The sequence below is a fragment of the Rattus norvegicus genome, chromosome 10 (genome assembly GCF_036323735.1).
Source record: "Rattus norvegicus strain BN/NHsdMcwi chromosome 10, GRCr8, whole genome shotgun sequence".
Taxonomy (NCBI): Eukaryota; Metazoa; Chordata; class Mammalia; order Rodentia; family Muridae; genus Rattus; species Rattus norvegicus.
Genome location: NC_086028.1, coordinates 1331003 through 1349986, shown reverse-complemented (window position 1 = coordinate 1349986; position 18984 = coordinate 1331003). Strand labels below are relative to the sequence as shown.

General features: G+C 47.1%; 2 protein-coding genes across 15 annotated transcripts in view; one reads left to right on the top strand and one right to left on the bottom strand.

Moving 5' to 3' along the window:
• Nde1 (nudE neurodevelopment protein 1) overlaps positions 1-2977 on the top strand; it is a 44158-nt gene extending 41181 nt beyond the window's left edge. For 2 of the 7 annotated variants that reach the window (XM_063269977.1, XM_063269978.1), the window contains 2 exons: positions 160-305; positions 1629-2977. In XM_063269977.1, coding sequence (XP_063126047.1) covers positions 160-305; positions 1629-1641 — 159 coding nt within the window. In that variant the 3' untranslated portion in view covers positions 1642-2977. Of the gene's footprint in view, positions 1-159 lie in introns of all 7 variants that reach the window. The other 5 variants (XM_006245849.5, XM_006245850.5, XM_006245851.3 and 2 more) reach the window with 4 other exon arrangements.
• Positions 2978-4305: 1328 nt separating this feature from the next.
• Positions 4306-18984, bottom strand: part of Myh11 (myosin heavy chain 11) — a 95128-nt gene continuing 80449 nt past the window's right edge. For 6 of the 8 annotated variants that reach the window (XM_006245842.5, XM_063268409.1, XM_006245844.5 and 3 more), the window contains 13 exons: positions 18506-18610; positions 18263-18415; positions 17814-18062; positions 14867-15079; positions 14445-14657; positions 14063-14224; positions 13562-13690; positions 13251-13339; positions 12248-12371; positions 11252-11460; positions 10702-10810; positions 10429-10601; positions 4306-4926 (listed from right to left, as the gene is read on the bottom strand). In XM_006245842.5, the coding sequence (XP_006245904.1) occupies positions 4794-4926; positions 10429-10601; positions 10702-10810; positions 11252-11460; positions 12248-12371; positions 13251-13339; positions 13562-13690; positions 14063-14224; positions 14445-14657; positions 14867-15079; positions 17814-18062; positions 18263-18415; positions 18506-18610 (2061 nt within the window). In that variant the 3' untranslated portion in view covers positions 4306-4793. Of the gene's footprint in view, positions 4927-7806; positions 7846-10428; positions 10602-10701; positions 10811-11251; positions 11461-12247; positions 12372-13250; positions 13340-13561; positions 13691-14062; positions 14225-14444; positions 14658-14866; positions 15080-17813; positions 18063-18262; positions 18416-18505; positions 18611-18984 lie in introns of all 8 variants that reach the window. The other 2 variants (XM_039085198.2, XM_017596998.3) reach the window with 1 other exon arrangement.

Below are 18984 nucleotides of genomic sequence, written 5' to 3'. Positions count from 1 at the left end.
CCTCCCAAGTATTGAGGTTACAGGTATGCCATACTTAGTTTATATGCCACTAGGGATCAAACCCAGGACTTCATGCACACTTGGCAAGTGACCTCCAAACTGACCACTTCTCCAGCCTTTTGTCTATAACTTGACTGATGAAAGTCAATTTCTTCTCAGGCCCTGGAGTCCAAACTAGCATCATGCAAGAACTTCATGTATGATCAGTCCCCAAGCCGGAAAAGCGGGCCAGCCTTGGGCCGAGGAACCAAAAACAGAGACGGTATTGACAGAAGGCCAGGCAGCACCGCTGTGGGCGATAAAGGGTCAGTACTTTTGATACTCTGTCAGAAAATACCAGGCTGCTCTAGATCAGACACTAGCCCTAGCCTTGATGCAGTCTATTTTGTTTTAAGGCTGTAGGATTATTTCAGCGAACTGTAACCTCTACTTCCTTTTCATGAGACAGACTCCCTTGGTAGCCCAGGCTGGCCTTGAATAAACCCCTCACTTGAGGCCAAATTTGATGATATCTGAATTTGGGCATGTAGAGCAATAAAGAGCTGTGTGTGTAATATGATTTGTGCTGTGAGGAGGCCCTGTCTAAATCCCTTGTTTGGGACTTGCACTTCTCTGAGAACATTTTGTGAGTTGGGGTACACCAGATAGTTGTTTAAGTGGTGCTCCTTAGGAATCTCACCTAATGGAACCTACCAAGTATGCTACTAAGTCCCAGGGACCCAACTGTCTCTGCCTCCCTTCAGTGCTGAGATCAAAAGCATGAGCTGTCATGTCTGACTCTTTTCATGGGTACTGGGGATCAAACTTAGGTCCTGATGCTGTAAGGCAAGTGCTTTTGACAGCTGAGCTATCTCCAAACCCTTAGTTTTGAATCTGTAGACTCTTCAAGGATCAGTCCAGCCAGATCAGATTCTCCAAACTAGAAGCCTGCAGCTACCTCTGTATCTAGGAGTTCACTGAAAGGAGCCTGCATTGCCCTTGAGCCCCAGGCCATGTCATAGTGACAAGCATGAGGCAAATGCATGAGGGAAATGGATTGATCTGTGGTGCACACTTAGCTTCTGTACCTTTAAACACACATCTCTAGATGTATGTATTTATTTTTGAGACTAGGCCTGTGTAGCCCTGGCACGGGGGTGGGGGGTGGAGGGAGCGTGGTTGAAGAGCCCGGGGTATATTACCCCCTTTCGTGCTGGGATTAAAGGCATACATACCACCATGCCCAGTCAAAATATTTATTGAAAATAAAATTTTTTTTCAATTATATTTATTGGATGCATGTGCACAGGTGCACATGTGCTTTCTACAGTTACATGTGAAAGTCAGAGGACAACTTGCAAAAGTCAGTTCTTTCCTCCTACTCTGCGGGTTCTGGGATTGTTCTGCTAAGCAACAAGCATCTTTACCTGTTGAGCCATCTCTTCAGCCTAAAAGAATTTTTTTTTAAACCAAGGAGCTGGGAATGTTGCCTAGTAGCAAGCCCCTGCATTCAACTCTAAGTACTCCCTACCCAAATGAAGTGACCAAGAAGTAGGTGCTTCTGTGGGGTCTTCTGAGATTGAGAGCTTTTTCAGCAGCCTTGGGGATCAGGAAACCAGATAGCTAGTAATGTTTTCTTCATTTCACAGGAGAGAAAATTGAGACCCCGTGAGCCTTGTTCCCACTCTTGACATTCACTCTTAAAACCTTGGGGGCCCTGTGCTAGCCACTGGGATACTGCTGTCTCATCTGTTAAATGTGGTTTGCTCTGTCTGAAGGTCAGGAAAACGCTTGGAGTTTGCGAAGCCGTCCTCACAGCTCTCATCACCAGCGCTGCCATCCACCCAGGGTGTGGTCAAGCTTTTGCTTTAGGACCAGTGGGAACTGCGCCCTCACCTATCTTCCCTACTTTATAGTCAGCTTTTAGTTATTTTTTTTTTCAAGGTAATTTGAGAAATAAGAGACCACATCACCAGCATTTACTTTGTGCTATGCAGCCTAAGCTAAGGCTGTGTGTGGCCCAGTCCCTAGCAGTGGATGTCACTAAAATGAGCTCCCCAACCCCAACCAGGCAGCTCTAAGGTATGATTTCATTGACTACCTAGAGTTTTAATAGCCTCCAGAGGTGCTTTGAATATGCGTAATCTTCAGAGCAGGACTAAAGCCCAGCTCAGGAGCTCTCTGCAGCCTACTTCCAGCTGAAGCTATATTCTGGAACATTTCCTGGTGCTTTTAAAGCATGATTAAATTTTATCTAGGACTGGGAGACTACAGAGGCAAAAGGCTATATTTAAACCATCTGCTAAAAGTACTACTCATGTACCTTTGACACTTCAACACTGTTGGCCTCATAGGTCAGTGGGAGGTTATCCTCTACAGATAAACCCTGACTCGTGTCTCTCCTGAGTCCCCTGCCCTGGTGTTGGGAGTGGCATGTGCATCAGGACCCTGGACAGCTTGCGTTGGACTGGCCTTTGTTACACCATCCCTAAGAACAGAACTTCATCTAGCAGCTTCTTCCAGACACCACAGAGCAACCAGGGTGACTGAAGCACGAGATGGAGATTACCACCAGCTGCTCCATCGGATGTGGAAAAATCAGCACAGGCTCTACAATGCCAGCTCGCCTCATCTCTGGTGTGTGATGCTTGCTGCCTCACACTTCGATCCACAATGAGAAAAGCACACTTATACTAGAGCGTGACACCCTCCACTTGGCTACTAACTTATTTCCTAGTTGATGAGCAAAACTGGCCTAGCATCAGACCTAGAACTTTGTGTGTGCTACTGACATTCACAGGGTGATTTTAAGCTGCTTGGTTATTTGTTCTCCTTAGACATAATAACTGGGGAAAGATGAACTTTATTTTTTATAAAAAATAAAACCAAAAGAAATGCCTGTTCAATAGATGTGTGTGTCAGTCCTTCCATGTCTGTGCACGTGGCCATGAAGTTTGTTTTTGTTCAACCAAGTAATAAAATAATAGAACAAAAAAAAGTGTTTTGTGTATGGTATATGTAGTTTGTGGATTTGGAGGCACATGTATACACATGTACGGGAATCAGAAGTCAACATCTGGTATCTCCCTTAATTGTGCGTGTGGTGTATATAGGCGTGTAGGTAAACTGTGTTTAGTGTCTCTCCCACTGTTTTCACCTTAGTTTTAAGGTAGGTCTCTTATTAAGCCTGATCCACCCACCAGGTTAGGCTGATAACAAGTTCCAAGAATCTTCCTTTTCTCTGTTCTCCAGGGTAGGGTGGTTATGGAAGTATGCCATCATGCCCAGCTTTTATGTAGGTTCTGTGGATCGGAACTTAGAGCCTCATCCTACTTGCAAAGCAAGCACCTTGCACACTGAATCTGATTTTTAAAAATTTCTATTGAAGTCAGCTTTTCAGCAGCGATGTTGGGTAAATGTTTGTATATCATTCTAGCCATATTAGCACTCGGTGGGAGAATTGGCTTTTCAGTATTTCAGTATTTCCTATTTTTTTAACCTGTTGAGTTGGGCTTTAGGAAAGTTTGCATGGTTAGAACTTTTGCAAAGCATGTCTTCCTTAAGCACAATAGCTGGAGAATTAAAGGGCCCTGGCCTGCTTCTGTAGGGTCTTCATGCTAAGAACACCTTCTAAACTAGTTATTGGGGGTGGGGTGAGAGAGCCTTGGAGTTATGGTCAGCCCTGCCTCAGCCTTCTAAGCCCAAGGATTATAGACCTGGGCTACTATGTCCTAAGTGTTTGGGTGGTTTTGCTTTGTTTGTTTTTTTTTTTTAAACAGTTTTGTTTGAAGATGAATGTGTTATAGAGGCAGATGTGGTCTACAAATCTGAAATATTTAAGACCATTAGTTCGTGAAAGAGTACAGGCCATAGCACTCATGAGTGAGCGTAACTGAATTCCAAGGATCAGACTCAGGTCATCAGGCCTGCACTGTAGGTAGTTAGCAATAGTGCTAACTACTGAATGTAGGTAGTTAATACTAAATGTTGGTAGTTAGCAGTAGTGCTAACTACTAAATGTCTGGTGTGTATAGAGCTGGATTCCTCTGCCAGGCAAAAATGTACAATTTAAACAGATCAAAGAAACTCTGTACTTAAAATATTGGTTGAACGTGCTGCCCTTCAAAGGCTTGGGTCCAGAAGTACCCAGGACTTTGTATATTTGGGATTTGTAATCTTTTTGCAGCTTGGAAGCAGGACCCAATTCTAAACATAGAATTCATCTGGGCTTCACGTACACCTTTTCATGTAGTAGGATCAGTGGAAGATCAAGAACCCTCCTATTCTTCTGTTCAAGATTATGCTAGACAGAAGAGCCAACTCCACTCTCGTGACTTAAAACCTTTTATTCGTGAAAGTGTCCGTGGGTGCAAATAAGGCGGTGCGCTCGCTCTGCTCTTCCTTAATTCAGATGACTGAAAAAGTCACTTGGTCTTAGTGAACTGTGTGTCTGAGGTGTGCAGGCAGGAAAGGGAGGGGAATTTTCAAACAGGTTTTCCTCCCAAACTGGAAGGTCAGGCAGTTGATGGTTGGGAGCGGGTTGCGGGCTGGGGCACCCATTCACGTAACGTTCCATTTCATGTAAACAAAGGCACTGGCGACTGCAGCTCCCGACCTGCATCTATCTGGATTTTCTCTGGTAGCACATTTAAAAACTTAAATTCACATCCTTTGTGCAGGGCTGTGGTTGACTCCTGGTGAGAGGTGGGGTAATGTCTATGACTTGAGAACGAATGGAGACAAATGCTAATCAGCCTGCTGGGCTTTGCTGTCATTTGGTATTTTGTTTTCCCTGACATAGTGTCCAACTGAATTTATTCACTGGCTTTGGTTCCATTGAAGTCTGAGTCCCGAGCATCCATTTCTTCTTCAGAACCATCTGTGTTTTCAATAACTCTACGGCCTCCAGCCCTTCTGGAAGGAACAAATGAAGCCTCGTTTCCTCTCCTATGGGTTTGAAACAGAAAATACCTGAGTTTTTAGTAAGAAAATCTCCCAGTAGATTAGAAGTGTTTTATCTAGGGCGAGACTAAACACACACTCAACATGAACGAGTCTCAAACAAATCCAGGGCGAGGCCCGCCGGTCCTGAAAGTCTGCTGGCTCTACTCGGCTGGCATGGGGCTCTGGGTTTTAAAATATAACTTAAATAAGATTCTGGTCTGCCTCGGGAGTCAATACAGGGCAGCACACTGGCCTGGTCTCATCAGGTGGAAGGTTGTATACAGACCTGGTGCTGTTGCTGTTTTATCTATAATCTCTGTCCATGGAAATAAAAAAGGCATGATTTTAGGTCTTCAAAGTAGAAAGGAAAGTTTCTCAAAGGACAAGCCTTAGCAGAAGGGTGACATAGCGCCCTCTGCTGGTGTGGAACTTCCTGCTCTGCATCTTCCCCATGGTGGAGAGATGGTGTCTAGATTGAGTGTATTTTCCTCACCACAGTCACATAATGCAGAACACAAAGTGGGTACTCAAATGAATAGTTGAAACATTGTTAGTCTGAGGTGCATTTTTGTTCTGGTGGGCAGGGCAGCCCTTAATCTTCACTACTCATGCTTCAGCCTCTGCATGTCCCGTCCTGGCTATCTAAGTCTACCTGATTTTACAGGAAGGGCTAGCTGTGTAGCATGCAGCCTTGGGGGAGAGGAAAGTGGGCAGAAAGGGGAAAGGTCAGTTTACTTGCAGCTAGCTTTTGCTATTTCACAGAAGAGTATATGGATTTTCAGTGAACTAACATGTGATCTTGTTGGATCAGCCCAGCCCTGTTTGACCTGAATTTGAATACAGATACTAACACATTTTAGTACAGTTGAGAAAACTAACATTGAGTAACAAAAACAACTTGCTGGCCATTTGGAGGCTGGAGGGAGAAGCCGTGAGGATATGCATGCCCACCCACTGACCCATTCTTTAGCCCAAAGGAATGTATCAGACAGGTAATAAACCAGAGGCACAAGCATAAGCAGACCCAAAGATTTATGATCAGCAGGTAGGGGAACTCCTTATGTAAACATTTTGGGGTTTTCCCAAGATGTAGCAATCAGGAATAAATACTTAAAATTGTAGTTATTCCCAAAATAAGACACTAGGGCCAGCTTCAGAGGACCATTTTGGAAGCACTTCTTCCCTTGAGAGGGTGAAGGGGCCTGGACTGTGTTATATAGAGATGACACTTAGTGCCTCTCTCCTCATGGCTGTACTTGGCATCTGAACCCAATGGGTACTGTCTTGGAGCTGGACACCATGTCTAAATCTACATCAAAGCTCTGGGAATGTTTACCTTTTGGAACAGTCTATATATGTTCACTCAAAGGGTTTATCCCTTGATCTCAGAAACAAGTCATGCCCTACTGATCAAGAGACCACAGTGGCATTGTTCCAGCTTAGGGGGTCACTACTGGAGAAAGCAGTTCTAAATGTGAGACAAAAAGTTGATACCAACTCTCAGATATAGGGGCCCCCAATAGAGGTTTGTTCCAAAACCTCCAGGATCTCATCCTGGAGAATTGTGGATCTTTACAAACACTTCGAGATTATTCTAGGCGCTATAAGAAGTCCAGACCTCCTGAGAAGATCAGACTTTGTTTCCTGCTGACTGGGGACTCCTCTGCACCCCCTCATATCCTTGGGGATGCTCTCTGCAAGACCTCGATTAGTTTTAAATATTTGACAGCAAGAGCAAAGTTGAAATTCTACAACAAACGGGTGGATGGATATAAGCAAGGATGTGTTTGGACTCTGCATGAGGTCCTGGGGAATCCATTGAGCTATCATTGCCTGGATACACTATGGGGGAATAAAGGTGCTTAAAATCCTAGAATAGCAGAATCCCCCCCACACACACACACCCTTCTTGACAAGGGCCACGTGTGCTTTGAGTTCATTCTCCTGTCCCTGGACATGTTCCTACCGGTAGTGTCCAATCCCCACCCTCATGCACTGAAAATACAGTAAGCAAGCACAAGCCCTCTGAAGCCCTGGCATCTCTGCTGTGACAGGGATTGCCCATGTCCTTCCACAGGACAAGCTTAACCATGAGTTTAGTTTCTGGGCTGTAGTCATTGTGACCCAGGCCAGTCAGTTAGAAACCATGTCCATTCTTTAGGGTTGTGTGCAAAGAGGAAAATGCATATGTACTCAGTGAGGTATCGACCAGTAAAACACCGCTGAGCATCCTGACAGTGTAAGAGTGGCTCAGCATGCAAGTAAGAACAGTCTCAGCAAAAGCACGATTGGTAAGGTGCTTGTTTACCATGCATGAAGCCCTGGGTTCCATCTGAAGCATCACTTAAAAGAGAGAGCAGTACACACCTGTTATTGCAGCACTTGGGAGGCAGTAACAGGAAGATCTGTAGCTAGGGCCAACCTGAGCTTCACAAGACACTGTCTCAAAACAACAAACCAAAACAACAACAACAAACCAACATGCAGTATTTTAAAATTTCATGGAGATGTGGATCAAAGTGTTTTACTAGAAGCCATGTTTGACAAAATGCCAGAAGGAAGGACAATGACTCAAGAGATGAGGTCTGCTTACATTCTCAGCTCTGATCTAAGCCAAGCCTTTAGATTTGGGAGGTCTCACAGAAATTTGCAAGGACTTGGAAAAGGGAAGACACAAGGAAGGGGTGCTGGGCACAGGAATGGGGACAAAGAAGGGGTGCTGGGCACAGAAATAGGGACAAGGAAGGGGTGCTGGGCACAGAGGAATGGGGACAAGGAAGGGGTGCTTGGCACAGAGGAATGGGGACAAGGAAAGGGGTGCTGGGCATAGAGATATAAGGGACAGTGTGACACACGAGCTGTAAAGCTGGAGGCACAAGGTACCTGGTGGCTCACTGCGAAGTTTCTTGTGGGGGGGGCCCTCTGAAACAGAGAGAGTCCCCAGAGGTTACCATCCATGCTTGGGAAGGAGCTGATTAAGTATGATAAGGGCACTAGCTTCAATCAAGTAATGAAAGGTCCTTCTCAGTCAATATGAACCAGAGAGCCAGCCTGGAGGAGTTGGCACTTTAAATAAGGACAGGCACCATTTAAACTTCTGTCCTCTTGAGTCCCTTGAGAAACACTTAGAAGTTCCAGCACTGTATAAAGGTAAAGGTATCTGAAAAAAAAAAAAAGGTCTGAAGTATCAGCATTAGACCAGAATGAATGTGCGGGTATGTGTGGACTGTGTGTGGATGTTGTCTTCATGAACATTGCCTACTTTGTATTTTTCAGACAGGGTCTCACTGGCCAGGAGCTCACTAGTTGGACTATGCTAGCTGATCGGAAGTCCCAGGAATTCTCCTGTTTTTGCCTCCCCAGCATTGGGGGTGCAAAACTTGGGCCACCATGCCTAGTTTGTTTACAGGATTGAATTTGGGTTCTCATGCTCAAAAGCAAGCCCTTTAACCAAGTGATCTGACTCCGTTTACCTCTGGTGGCAGCCAAGTGGGAAGTGATGGGCAACATGGCAAAGGCTTGTGGCATGTAGAAATCCATCTACTGGCCAGCAGCACAAAAACTTGCTTATTGATTTCTTGTCTGTTTACCAACCTCACACAGCTCTAGTGTATGAGTTCGTGTTTCTGTGGCCCTAGAATGTGGGGTACATACTGGTACCTCAAAAGGAGTTGGTTCTATCTTGTCCCATACCACCTTAGGTCAAGTACGTGGGGTAGAACCCACAGAGATGATCAATATAATCCCAAAAAGCCATTAAGCCTAAGAGAGAAGAGAGACCTCAGATAGCTGAGGTGACTATCCTCCAACCCAAGTCACTCGGGGCAGAGAGCACAAGACCCACCAGAACACATTCTTCAGGTCATTGTGGAAACAGGTCCTGTGTACTGAGCTCTCAGTGCTGGAATAGCTCTTATATTCCTACTAGATTGGAGAAATTAAGTAGGATGGTTTCTTGCCTGTCAAGTAGGAACCATCACACATTGTCATCTTGAGGGATTGGAGGCTCTTTTCAAGACGGATCACTTTAGAAGTAGAAAGATGAAAAAGGGACCAAGATGGAGTCTGGGCAGTCCAGTGCCTGGTGGGTTTGCCTGGGCAGTCCAGTGCCTGGTGGGTTTGCCTGGGCAGTCCAGTGCCTGGTGGGTTTGCCTGGGGAGTTCAGTGCATGGTGGGTTTTTGATAGAGAAAGAAGGGCAGTCAGATGAGTAGGCCCTGTGAAGGCCAATAGCCTGGGCTATTGTAGACCATGGTGTGGCTTAAAGAAGGGTGATTGATACTACCTGAGCATTGTGTGTGGATAGGGGCAGCAGAGGAGCAGGGCTAGACGTTTTTACTCAATGGAGTAAGTGAAGAAGAGTGAGGCAGCACCCAGGCACATGCTGGGCCTGTGAAGCAGATGAGGACCAAGTTTACAAGGCCTTGGCTCTGTTACATAGCTCAGCACAGATGTCAGGACAGGTTTAGGGGAAAGCAGGCGTGAATTTCATGATCATTTCTGCTTTCCAGTTAAAACAGAAGTGAGGGCCTCAGTGGGAAGTGAACTGGAGACGAGAGATCACTTATGGAGGCAGGTTCATCAGCACTCAGAATGGAAGCAGCAGGGGGGGATTATCTGGCTTATCTGTGTCTTGGCTGTGCAGAAGGTATTAAGTTAGAGCCAGGCTGGGTACCAGCCAAATGAAGGCAGAAAAGCAAGGGAGGACTTTGGGTTGCGAGGAGGTGTACAAGGGCAGGTGAAGGTTGTTGACCATTGAAAGGAACCTGGGGCTGCTGGGGAAGGAAATGTGAAGGGAGCAAACAGGTAGCTCCAACCATCAGGATGCCCACAGTACACTTTGAGTCTAGAGTCTCTCATCACATCCCAGAGTATAGCAAGATCAAGTGACAGAAAGCAAGTATCATGGGATATGAAAGTCACAGAGAACAGTGGAGTGAAGAGAGACTGGAAGGAAACAGCATCCAGAATGACAGGGTACAAAGAGAGAGGCAGCCCTGAGCAAGAGGACCAAACCTAGTGCCCACAGTAATGTGGGCAGGTCATCTTCATGAGGGACACCTGGTAACTTCTGGAGACATTTGCACCTATCCCAATGCTGTGTAGATGGGCCTGCTAAACACCCTACATGCACAGCCCAACTCTACCTGACAGCAGTGTGAGAACCTGAAACAGAAGGTTCAGGGAAGGATAAGAAGCAAAGGTTGGTGGCTATCCATCCTGCAATGAACAACAGGCTTCACGAAATGTGATCTTCCTCCACCTCCTCCACACAGAAGGGCATGGGACATGTGGGTTAATGGATAGGAGATGAGTTTCTCAGAGGCCATACCCTGCTCAGCTCTATGCCTGCTCCAATGCTGGACTTATAAAAATGTTCAGTGAATCACAAAGATGGGAGGAAGTTAAAGGTGTTGTTGGGTACAGAGATGCAGGGAAGCTGATGCATGGGTTCAGGGCAGGCACTCTAGGCTGGTAAGGCCCTTCCAGCTACCTTGGATTCTTACCTGAGTTTGCTCTTGAGGGCATTCACCTCACGGCCCATGGCCTCATTGCTCTCAGTGGCCTCATCCAGCTCCCGCTGCAGCTTCCTGCGGTTGGCATTGATGCGCTGGGATTCCTCCTCGGCCTCTTCCAGCTGCCTCTTGAGCTGCTTGACCTTGGTGTTTCCTTTCTCTGCCTGCCAAGGACAGGACGATTTGTCAGCAAAGGTCAATGTAAGGGGTTGTGAAGCACTGGGTGAGACCAGGTAGTCAGGAAGAGGCACCAACTGTGGCTACCTGCTCCTTGTACTGCTCCACCATCTTGCGCTCATCCTCCACCTGCAGTAGGACCTCCTTTAGCTTCTTGTCCTTTTGCTTCAGCAACTTGGTGGCTGCCTGTTTTTCTCTGTTATGGGGAAGAAAGAAAGGTGGTTTCTAATTGAAATGGCATCCTTGTAAATGGCATGTTAACCAAGGCATGGTGTCCCAGCTTCCTTGAGCCCAGAATCAAGAGTCATCCCAAGAATCAGCCAGAAGTAGAATAAAGAAAGTTGAGGTATCACAATGCATGCTACAGCACAAATGACTTCTTATGAAGGGATGAGCCAGTCACAAAAAGTCTCCATTGATGTAAGATGCCCCATAGGCAAATGTTGGATATCCATCAGGGTAGGCTGTTTGGCACAGTTATAGAACCTTTGTGATGTGGCCTAGCTAGCAGGATGGGACTTAAAGGTGATATTTGCCTCTGATTCAGTCCAAACTCTCTGATGCCTGATCCATCAAGATGTGAAAAGCAACAACTACAGGTGCTCTCCAGAAAGCTGGAGCTCTGGAACCCCCATACCTGGCCTCTTGTTCAATCTGCTCCTCCAGCTGCACAATCTTGGCCTCTAGTGCCGCAACAGTGGACTTAAGCTTGGCTTTGACAGCACCTTCTACCTCCTGCAACTTGCTTCGGAGTTCCTTGTTCTGGCGCTCCAGCTGTTGCCGTGCACTCTCATTCTTCTGAGCTGCACTGCGCTCAGTGACCAGCTCATTGCTCAGTTGCTCAGCCTGGGGAAGAGGAATGGCCATGAGGCGGAAGGCATACAACTGGGTGGGTATCAGAACAAGTCTACCACCATTATTCCCTAAGGCCAGAGCATCTGCTTCTTCTCTCTCTTTCTACTCATTCTTTGTCGCCTCCAGACTCAGCTCAGAAGCCTCCTGTGTCACCTAGACCAAGACAGAAACCTGTTCTGTTCTGCCCATGCTCCCTAGCCCAGACCCTGAGGGGCTACAGGATGGTTCCTGGCACCCATCACAGAGATGTTCAGGAAGCTTCTATTCCAAAGTGGCACCAAGGATTCTTGGGATTGGGCAAAGAGCAGTGAAGGAAAACACCAGAGCCATTCACCATGGCCATGTGGTAGAGCAAGCAAGATGATGCTGCCTCACAGAAAACCCTACAGGTCTGTTTTCTGACAACCACAGGCAGATGCAGGCATGACACACATGGACAAGGAGTAAGGACCCTGTGCCTTATAGCATACTTGTGGTACATACTACGTAGCCAATGCTGGGCTGCACCTAGCTCCTGTTTTGGGAAACCCAAGGCACTCTGCCCCTCCAGTGTGGAGAATATGGCCAAGTGATCTTGCCTCAATATAGCCCTCAGATGATCTATTATTTTGAGTCCAGAGACTGAAAGCCACTGTGTAGGGCAGAAGCAACCACCCAGAGCTAAAAGGGTAGAGTCCCAGGCAGGGCCAGGCTATTTCCTGAACCCTCTGTGTTAACTTAAATGGCTTGAGTACGTGTTCCCTCTCTATCCCTTCACCCCAACCTCAGTATCTCCTACCTGCAATGTGGCCTTGCGGACTCTGTCACTCATGGCCTCCATGTTGCCCTGCTCTTCCTCCAGCTCCTCCTCCAGCTGGGCGATCCTTGCCTCCAGGCGGCGCTTCTCATCCTGCAGTGTATTCCTGGAGGGAATGAAGCTGCCTTGGGGACCCATGGGCTTTACCCAGTCTTGGGCCACTCTCTCGGGAAAGGTGTTGTCTCAGGTGGCCCTCATTCTCTAACTGGGGAAACAAGCTCAAGGGAGACTAGAGTCACCCAAGATCAGCTATCAATGGTTTGAAGGGGAAATGTCCCTCACAAACTCATGTACTGGGGACTTGGTTATCGACTGGTGGGCTCTAGTAAGTGACTGGATTCTGAGGCTCTGGCTTAATAAATGGATCGATTCCTTGATGGCTTCAGAACATGATAGAATTCCTAGATGGTAAAAAACAGTAAATGGAGGCTTGTTGGAAGAAGCAGGTCACAGGAGGAAAGGGGACTTGTGTCCTTGGGGTCTCCACTCCCTTCTTGATTCATACTGTTTCCTGTCTACCTTGAGGTGAACAGCCTTTTCAATGTGCACCCAACACCATGATGCTCAATACTAGCCTGAGTCCAGGATCAGCAAAGCCAAAGGCCTTAGGCTGAATCCTCTGAAACCATTAGCTAAAATAACCTTTCTCCTTTCAATATCCATTGAGTATTTGAGCCATAACACCACATCTTGCTAGGAAGAGGTGAGTCGGGACTCACACAGACCAGCATTAGCAAAACCAGAATGGGGTGACAACAATCTCCTCTGGCTTTCTTTGCCCCTGCTGCTACTCAGAATGAAGTGCCACATTTCCAATCAGTAAGTAGGTGGGAAAACCCTGAGATCAATCCTTTTCTCAGCATGGGTCTGTCCAGCCAAGACTCAGTGAGCATTGGGTTTGCTATCATTGAAGTGGGGTTTCCAGGGCTCGCTAAGGCTGGTTGTTCTCTCACCCTAAGTACAGATGCCTCCTCTATATCCTTACCTTCCTGATAAGCTGCTAGCCAGCTCCTCAGCCAGCTCCTCCTTCTCCAGGTCAGCTTGCTTGCGAGCTCTCTCAGCTGCTGCCAGGTCCTAAAGCAGGAGAGAGGTTCTGGCTATCCTGCTCCTACACAGATGAAGTGCAGCTCCCCCTCTGAGCTCAGGGAGGCTCCACTTGCTCTTTGTATGAGGGAGGTCCGCTCATTCAGACAAAAGCTGACAGAAAGGAAGGAAATTTGGGTGCCTAGGCCTGAGGAACCAGTGTGGGTCCCACCAGGAATGTGAGTGGCTGTTGCCAGCAGGGCAAACCTATACCTCCTGGAGCTGCATGAGCTCTGCCTCCAGACTCTTGGCTTTCTTCTCATTCTCTTTTGAGGTGGCAAAGATCTCATCTCTGGAGGCACGGGCATCATCCAGCTCTCTTTGGAAGTCCTTCATCTGAGCCTGCATGAGTCAATAGGACAAGCAAAGTCCACTTTCCTCACCTGGCTCTGCACAGGGAGACTTACCTCTGCATACCACCCCCTTGGAATTCCAATTTTCTTGGTGAATCCCTGGTACTAGGCTGGGCCCCAGGGCTCCAGTGGCAGAATCCTCCATGTGAACTGAGGGGAGTGAACAAGAGCCCAGCAACAGTACCTCACTCAGAAAACCAACCACCTGTGGCTAAACAGTGGCAGAGTCTGCCGCAGACCTACACCTCTGACAGAGGTGGGTTGTTTCCTGAAGTCTCCATGCTGATGCTGCACTAGGCCTGGGGAGCTGCCTTTCCCCGTCCCCTGCATTCCCTCCTTTCTCAACACAAGCATCACCAACCTGCAGTTTTCGAAGCTGCTTGATGGCTTCCTCCCTCCCTTTGACGGCTGAGTCAGCCTGGAGTTCCAGGTCTTTCAGATCCCCTTCCAGCTTCTTCTTGGCTGCTGCCGCCAGAGCCCTTTGCTTCCGTTCATCTTCCAGTTCTGTCTCATACTCATGCAGCTGAGCCAGGAAGACGGGGTACAAGCTATAAGGGTGGCTCTCAGAACCCCAGTTCACTTGGCTACTCCCTGAGTTCCCAGAGACTCAGCATAACACAATGTGTGTTGCTGGGGGAAGGGGTGTCCACTGCCTCCAGTAAGTAGGTTTTAGGGGCTGAATTTTGGCAGCAAGTGGGAGTGGAAGAGGGGATGTCCCCAGTCACAGACGGGAGCTGGCTCACCTGCCGCTGTAGCTGCCTCCTCTTCTCCTCATTCTGCTCATCCCGAGCCTGGAGATCTCGTTCAAACTGGCCCTTGAGGGCCTGCATGTTGACCTCCAGCCGCAGCTTGGCGTCTTCAGTGGCCTGCAGCTCGTCCTCCAGCTCCTCTAGCTGAGTTCTCATCTCTTCCATCTGGGTCTCCAGGGCTCGTTTGGACTTCTCCAGCTCGTGCACCTGGCGGGCAGAGTGCGCAGGGCTTTTGTTCAAGGGAGATTTACCCTCATGGAATAGAGGTTCATGAGCCAGAGCAGTGGCTTTAGCCTCCAGGGTCTGACTTGGCCCCTGATGGCTCAGCCTCAGCTGCTGTTCTTGGGTTTCTTGTGCCCGCCCCAGACCGATGTACCTTGCTGAGGCACCCGTTGGTGAAATGCAGAACAACTTACATTCTTGCCCACGTCATCCTTGGAGCTGACCAGGTCTTCCATCTCGGCCTTGAGCATCTTGTTGGTCCTTTCCAGTTCCTCTTTGGCTTCCAGGGCTTCCTCCAGGGCCCGGGCCAGAGACAAAGCCTTCGTTTCCTTTTCCCTGGCCTCTGCTTCAGCTCGGTCTCTCTCATCCGCATACTTGGAGGAGATGTTCTTTTCCTCAGCTAACAACTGAAAGAACATAGGATTCAGAGGCATCCCCAACCACCTGGGGCTCACCAAACTCCAAATGTAGAAAAGACCCGATCATACTGAGTGTGCCTAGTGGAAGTGCCAGTCATTTAGATACATGTACAAGTCAGTTGGGTTCTTTACTTTCTCGCTGCCCATTGGGATAGCACATCCTGCTCCTGAGGACAATGTGGCATTGAATGATTACGGAGGCATGGCCACACTATATTTTTTTTACAAAGTCACCCACGCACCACATGAAGGGTGTATGGTTTTGCACCTTACTTGGATAGAAGTCAAAGATGACTTTTATGCTCCATGTTAACACAACTTTCATCTGACGGAGAAGAGGGCAGTATGTTACAAACTATGGTACCTAAACCTAGACTTGCAAAATTCAGCAGATCTCCTAACAGCACAGGTGATACCAAACCCCACAGAAGATCAACAGGAAGGTAGTGGAAATCACTTCTGGCCTTCTAGTGGAAAGTGAGACCGTGGGGGCAAATGGCAGTCCAAAGTGGAGAGATTGCTGAAAAACAGAGGCACTGAGGTGTCCCAGAAGCTCAAGATGGTGAGGCCTGTCAAGGTGGGTGGTAGCCCCTGAATCTCTAGTATTTGAGTTCTCAACACAATCTATAAATTGAGTTTTGGAATAACCCTATGTCGTGTGTAAATAAAATCATGTTTAATAAGTATGGTTAGTCTATATTATTAGAGGGAGTGTTTAGGAATTTCGGTCATAACAGGTATGCTTATCAGAACAGTATGAGTGCACATTTGAAAAGATGTGTTCATCACAGCACATATAAATTTACCTCAAAGATAGAAAACAATATTACTTAATATTAGTGTTTTAAGACAAAGTCTTACTATGCAGTCTAGCTTTAAATTCATCATAATTCTGTTGCTTCATCTTTCTGAGACTCAGAATTTCAGGCCTGTGCTACTATTCCTGCCTGCAAAACTATTTTTTAAGTAAAAGTATTTTTTATTTGTGTGTATGTGTGTGTGTGTGTGTATGTGTGTGTGTGTGTGTGTGTACTTGTGTGTGTGTGTGTGTACTTGTGTGTGTGTGTACTTGTGTGTGTGTGTGTGTACTTGTGTGTGTGTGTGTACTTGTGTGTGTGTGTACTTGTGTGTGTGTGTGTACTTGTGTGTGTGTGTGTGTACTTGTGTGTGTGTGTACTTGTGTGTGTGTGTGTACTTGTGTGTGTGTGTGTGTACTTGTGTGTGTGTATGTGTGTGTGTACTTGTGTGTGTGTATGTGTGTGTGTGTGTGTACTTGTGTGTGTATGTGTGTGTGTGTGTACTTGTGTGTGTGTGTGTGTGTACTTGTGTGTGTGTGTGTGTACTTGTGTGTGTGTGTACTTGTGTGTGTGTGTGTGTGTACTTGTGTGTGTGTGTGTGTGTGTGTGTGTGTGTGTGTGTGTGTGTGTGTGTGCTACATGATGACTAGAGGACAAATTGTGTAAGTCTGGTCTCTACTTCCACCAAAGGTTTTAGGAACTGGAATTAAGTCATGAATCTTGGCAGCAAGATCTGTTACAAGTAAGCTATCTCACCAGCCCGGGTATTTTTTAACATGCAATGTTAAATGTTAAAGGAGAAGGGAATAGATGTTTTTAATTTGCTTTGAAATGCACCCCAAAAAAATGAAATATGTTGGGTTACTGTGATTCATCTTTATTATAAATAACTAGGATAGGGCTAGTCATGGTGACATACACCTTTAATCTCAGCACTCAGGAGCTGGAGGCAGGCAGATCTCTGTAAGTTTGAGGCCAGCCTGGCCTACACTATGGGTTCTAGACCAGATAGAATTGCATAGTAATACCCTCTGCCCACTGCCTTCTCCAAAAGTAAGGCAAAAGGCATGTAGCACGATGTTAATGATTGAATCTGGTAGTGACTGCATTGGGTATTACCAAGGATATATTTTGAGGGAAGGGCCTAGGCCTCAGTTGGTAGAGTGTTTACCTACCCTGGCTCTCTCTCCATTATTACTCAAAACCAACAATGTCTTACTATTAGACTAAAGGCTTAACATTGAGACTTTCATAGGTATAAGCACTGTGAAACTTGCTGACAAGCATGGCCTCAGGGCTGGCACCAGCCTCCACCAGTGAGGGTCATTTATCCCTCCACTCATTGGACACTCAGGAGCGCTGCTGAGTGTTAAAAATAATTCTAATGTCATTTTCAATAAAGTGAGGGTCATTTATCCCTACACTCACTGGCACACCAGTGATCCCAGCATTACAAAGGTGAAGGCAGGAGGATTACAAGTTCAGAAGTTCAAAGCCAACTATAGCTACATAATGAGTTCAAGGCCAAGCTGGTCATCAGGAGACCATATTTTTTTAAAGAGAAGAAATTAAATAATGTGCTCCAAAAAATGACATTTAGGGTTACTTATAACTTCCAGCAGTACTCCTGAGTGTCCAATGAGTGGAGGGATAAATGACCCTCACTTGATTAGAACTGGTGGCAGCCCTGAGGCCATGCTTGTCAGCAAGTTTCACAGTGCTTATACCTAGAAAAGTCTCAATGTTAAGCCTTCTGATGTGTTCATCTCCTGACCCAGCAGTCCTCATATGTTACAGTCACCTAAGATGAGACAAGATAGCCCTCCACAGTGTCCAGCAAAGTCCAGATGAGACTCAGATTCCCAGCAACTCTCCAGTACAGCACAGAACTGACTTCACCCCATGTGAAGGACTTTCAGCCCTACCTGATCGAATTTCTTCTGCTTCTTTTCCAGATTGGATACCAGTTGCCGCTGGTTGTCCAAGTCCACGACCAAGTCATCTAGCTCCTGCTGAAGCCTGTTCTTAGTTTTCTCCAGTTTGTCATAGGCAGCGGCCTTCTCCTCATACTGCTGGCCGAGACCCTCCATCTCTTTCTGCAACCTCTTCTTCCCCTCCTCCATGACCTCAATAGTGCTTGCAAGGTCCTGCAGCTTCTTCTTAGAGTCTGAGAGCTGTAATGGCCAAGAGTGGAAACCTGAGAAATGAACACTCTTCCTCCAACTGAGGAAATCCAACAGCAGAGGGAACAACTGAACAAATAAACCACACAGGCCCAGAGGAGACCCATAGGGACCCTAGAGAAGACAGGAGTCACAATGGACCCTGGAGGTGAGGAGAGGACCCACTGTGGACCTCAGCATGCTGTCCACACCTGAATGTTCAAGGTGGAGACATGGCGCTCAAGGTTTTGCTTAGCTTCCATCTCCTCATCCAGCTGGTCCTGCAGGCTGTTCCTCTCATCTTCCAACTGGCGCAGCTTGGTGGACACATTGAGCTTCTGCCGGGTTTCTTCTTGAAGCAGCTCCTACAAGAGAGAGCACACGTGGTGGTCCCAGGGATGCTCCCAAGGATGGGGGCACTCCAGGTCTACCAGATGGTGCAGCGCAATACTCACTTGGGTGTCCTGAAGTTGAGATCCAAGGGAAGCCACTTCCTTGGCCAGTTTAATGGCCTTGCCTTCTGCCTCATTGAGCATGCCTGTGACACTCTCCACTTCATTCTGGGGATGGGGACAGTAAGAGACCAGTGAGATAAAACTCATATCACAGATCAGTAAGAGGAGTCCTTTTTACTCAGAATATATCATGCACCTTTGTGGGATAGGACCTGTGGTACCCAGTGACAGAAAATACACAGGAGGCAAAGGGCAACTGTGGATACTTCAGGAACCCATCATCTGTAAGCTGGGTCCACTGGCCCTATACTCTGCTCTAGAACCTTCCACTGTATTGACTGGGTGCAGTTAGGATCCACCTTATTGGATCCCAAATCTCCCAAGGTTGGCAGAGATGAGCTGCAGATCTGAGAGTTCCAGTACTGAAAGTCAGTTCTTACCATTGCAGAAGAAACAGAATGGCCCATGACTATAGGCAT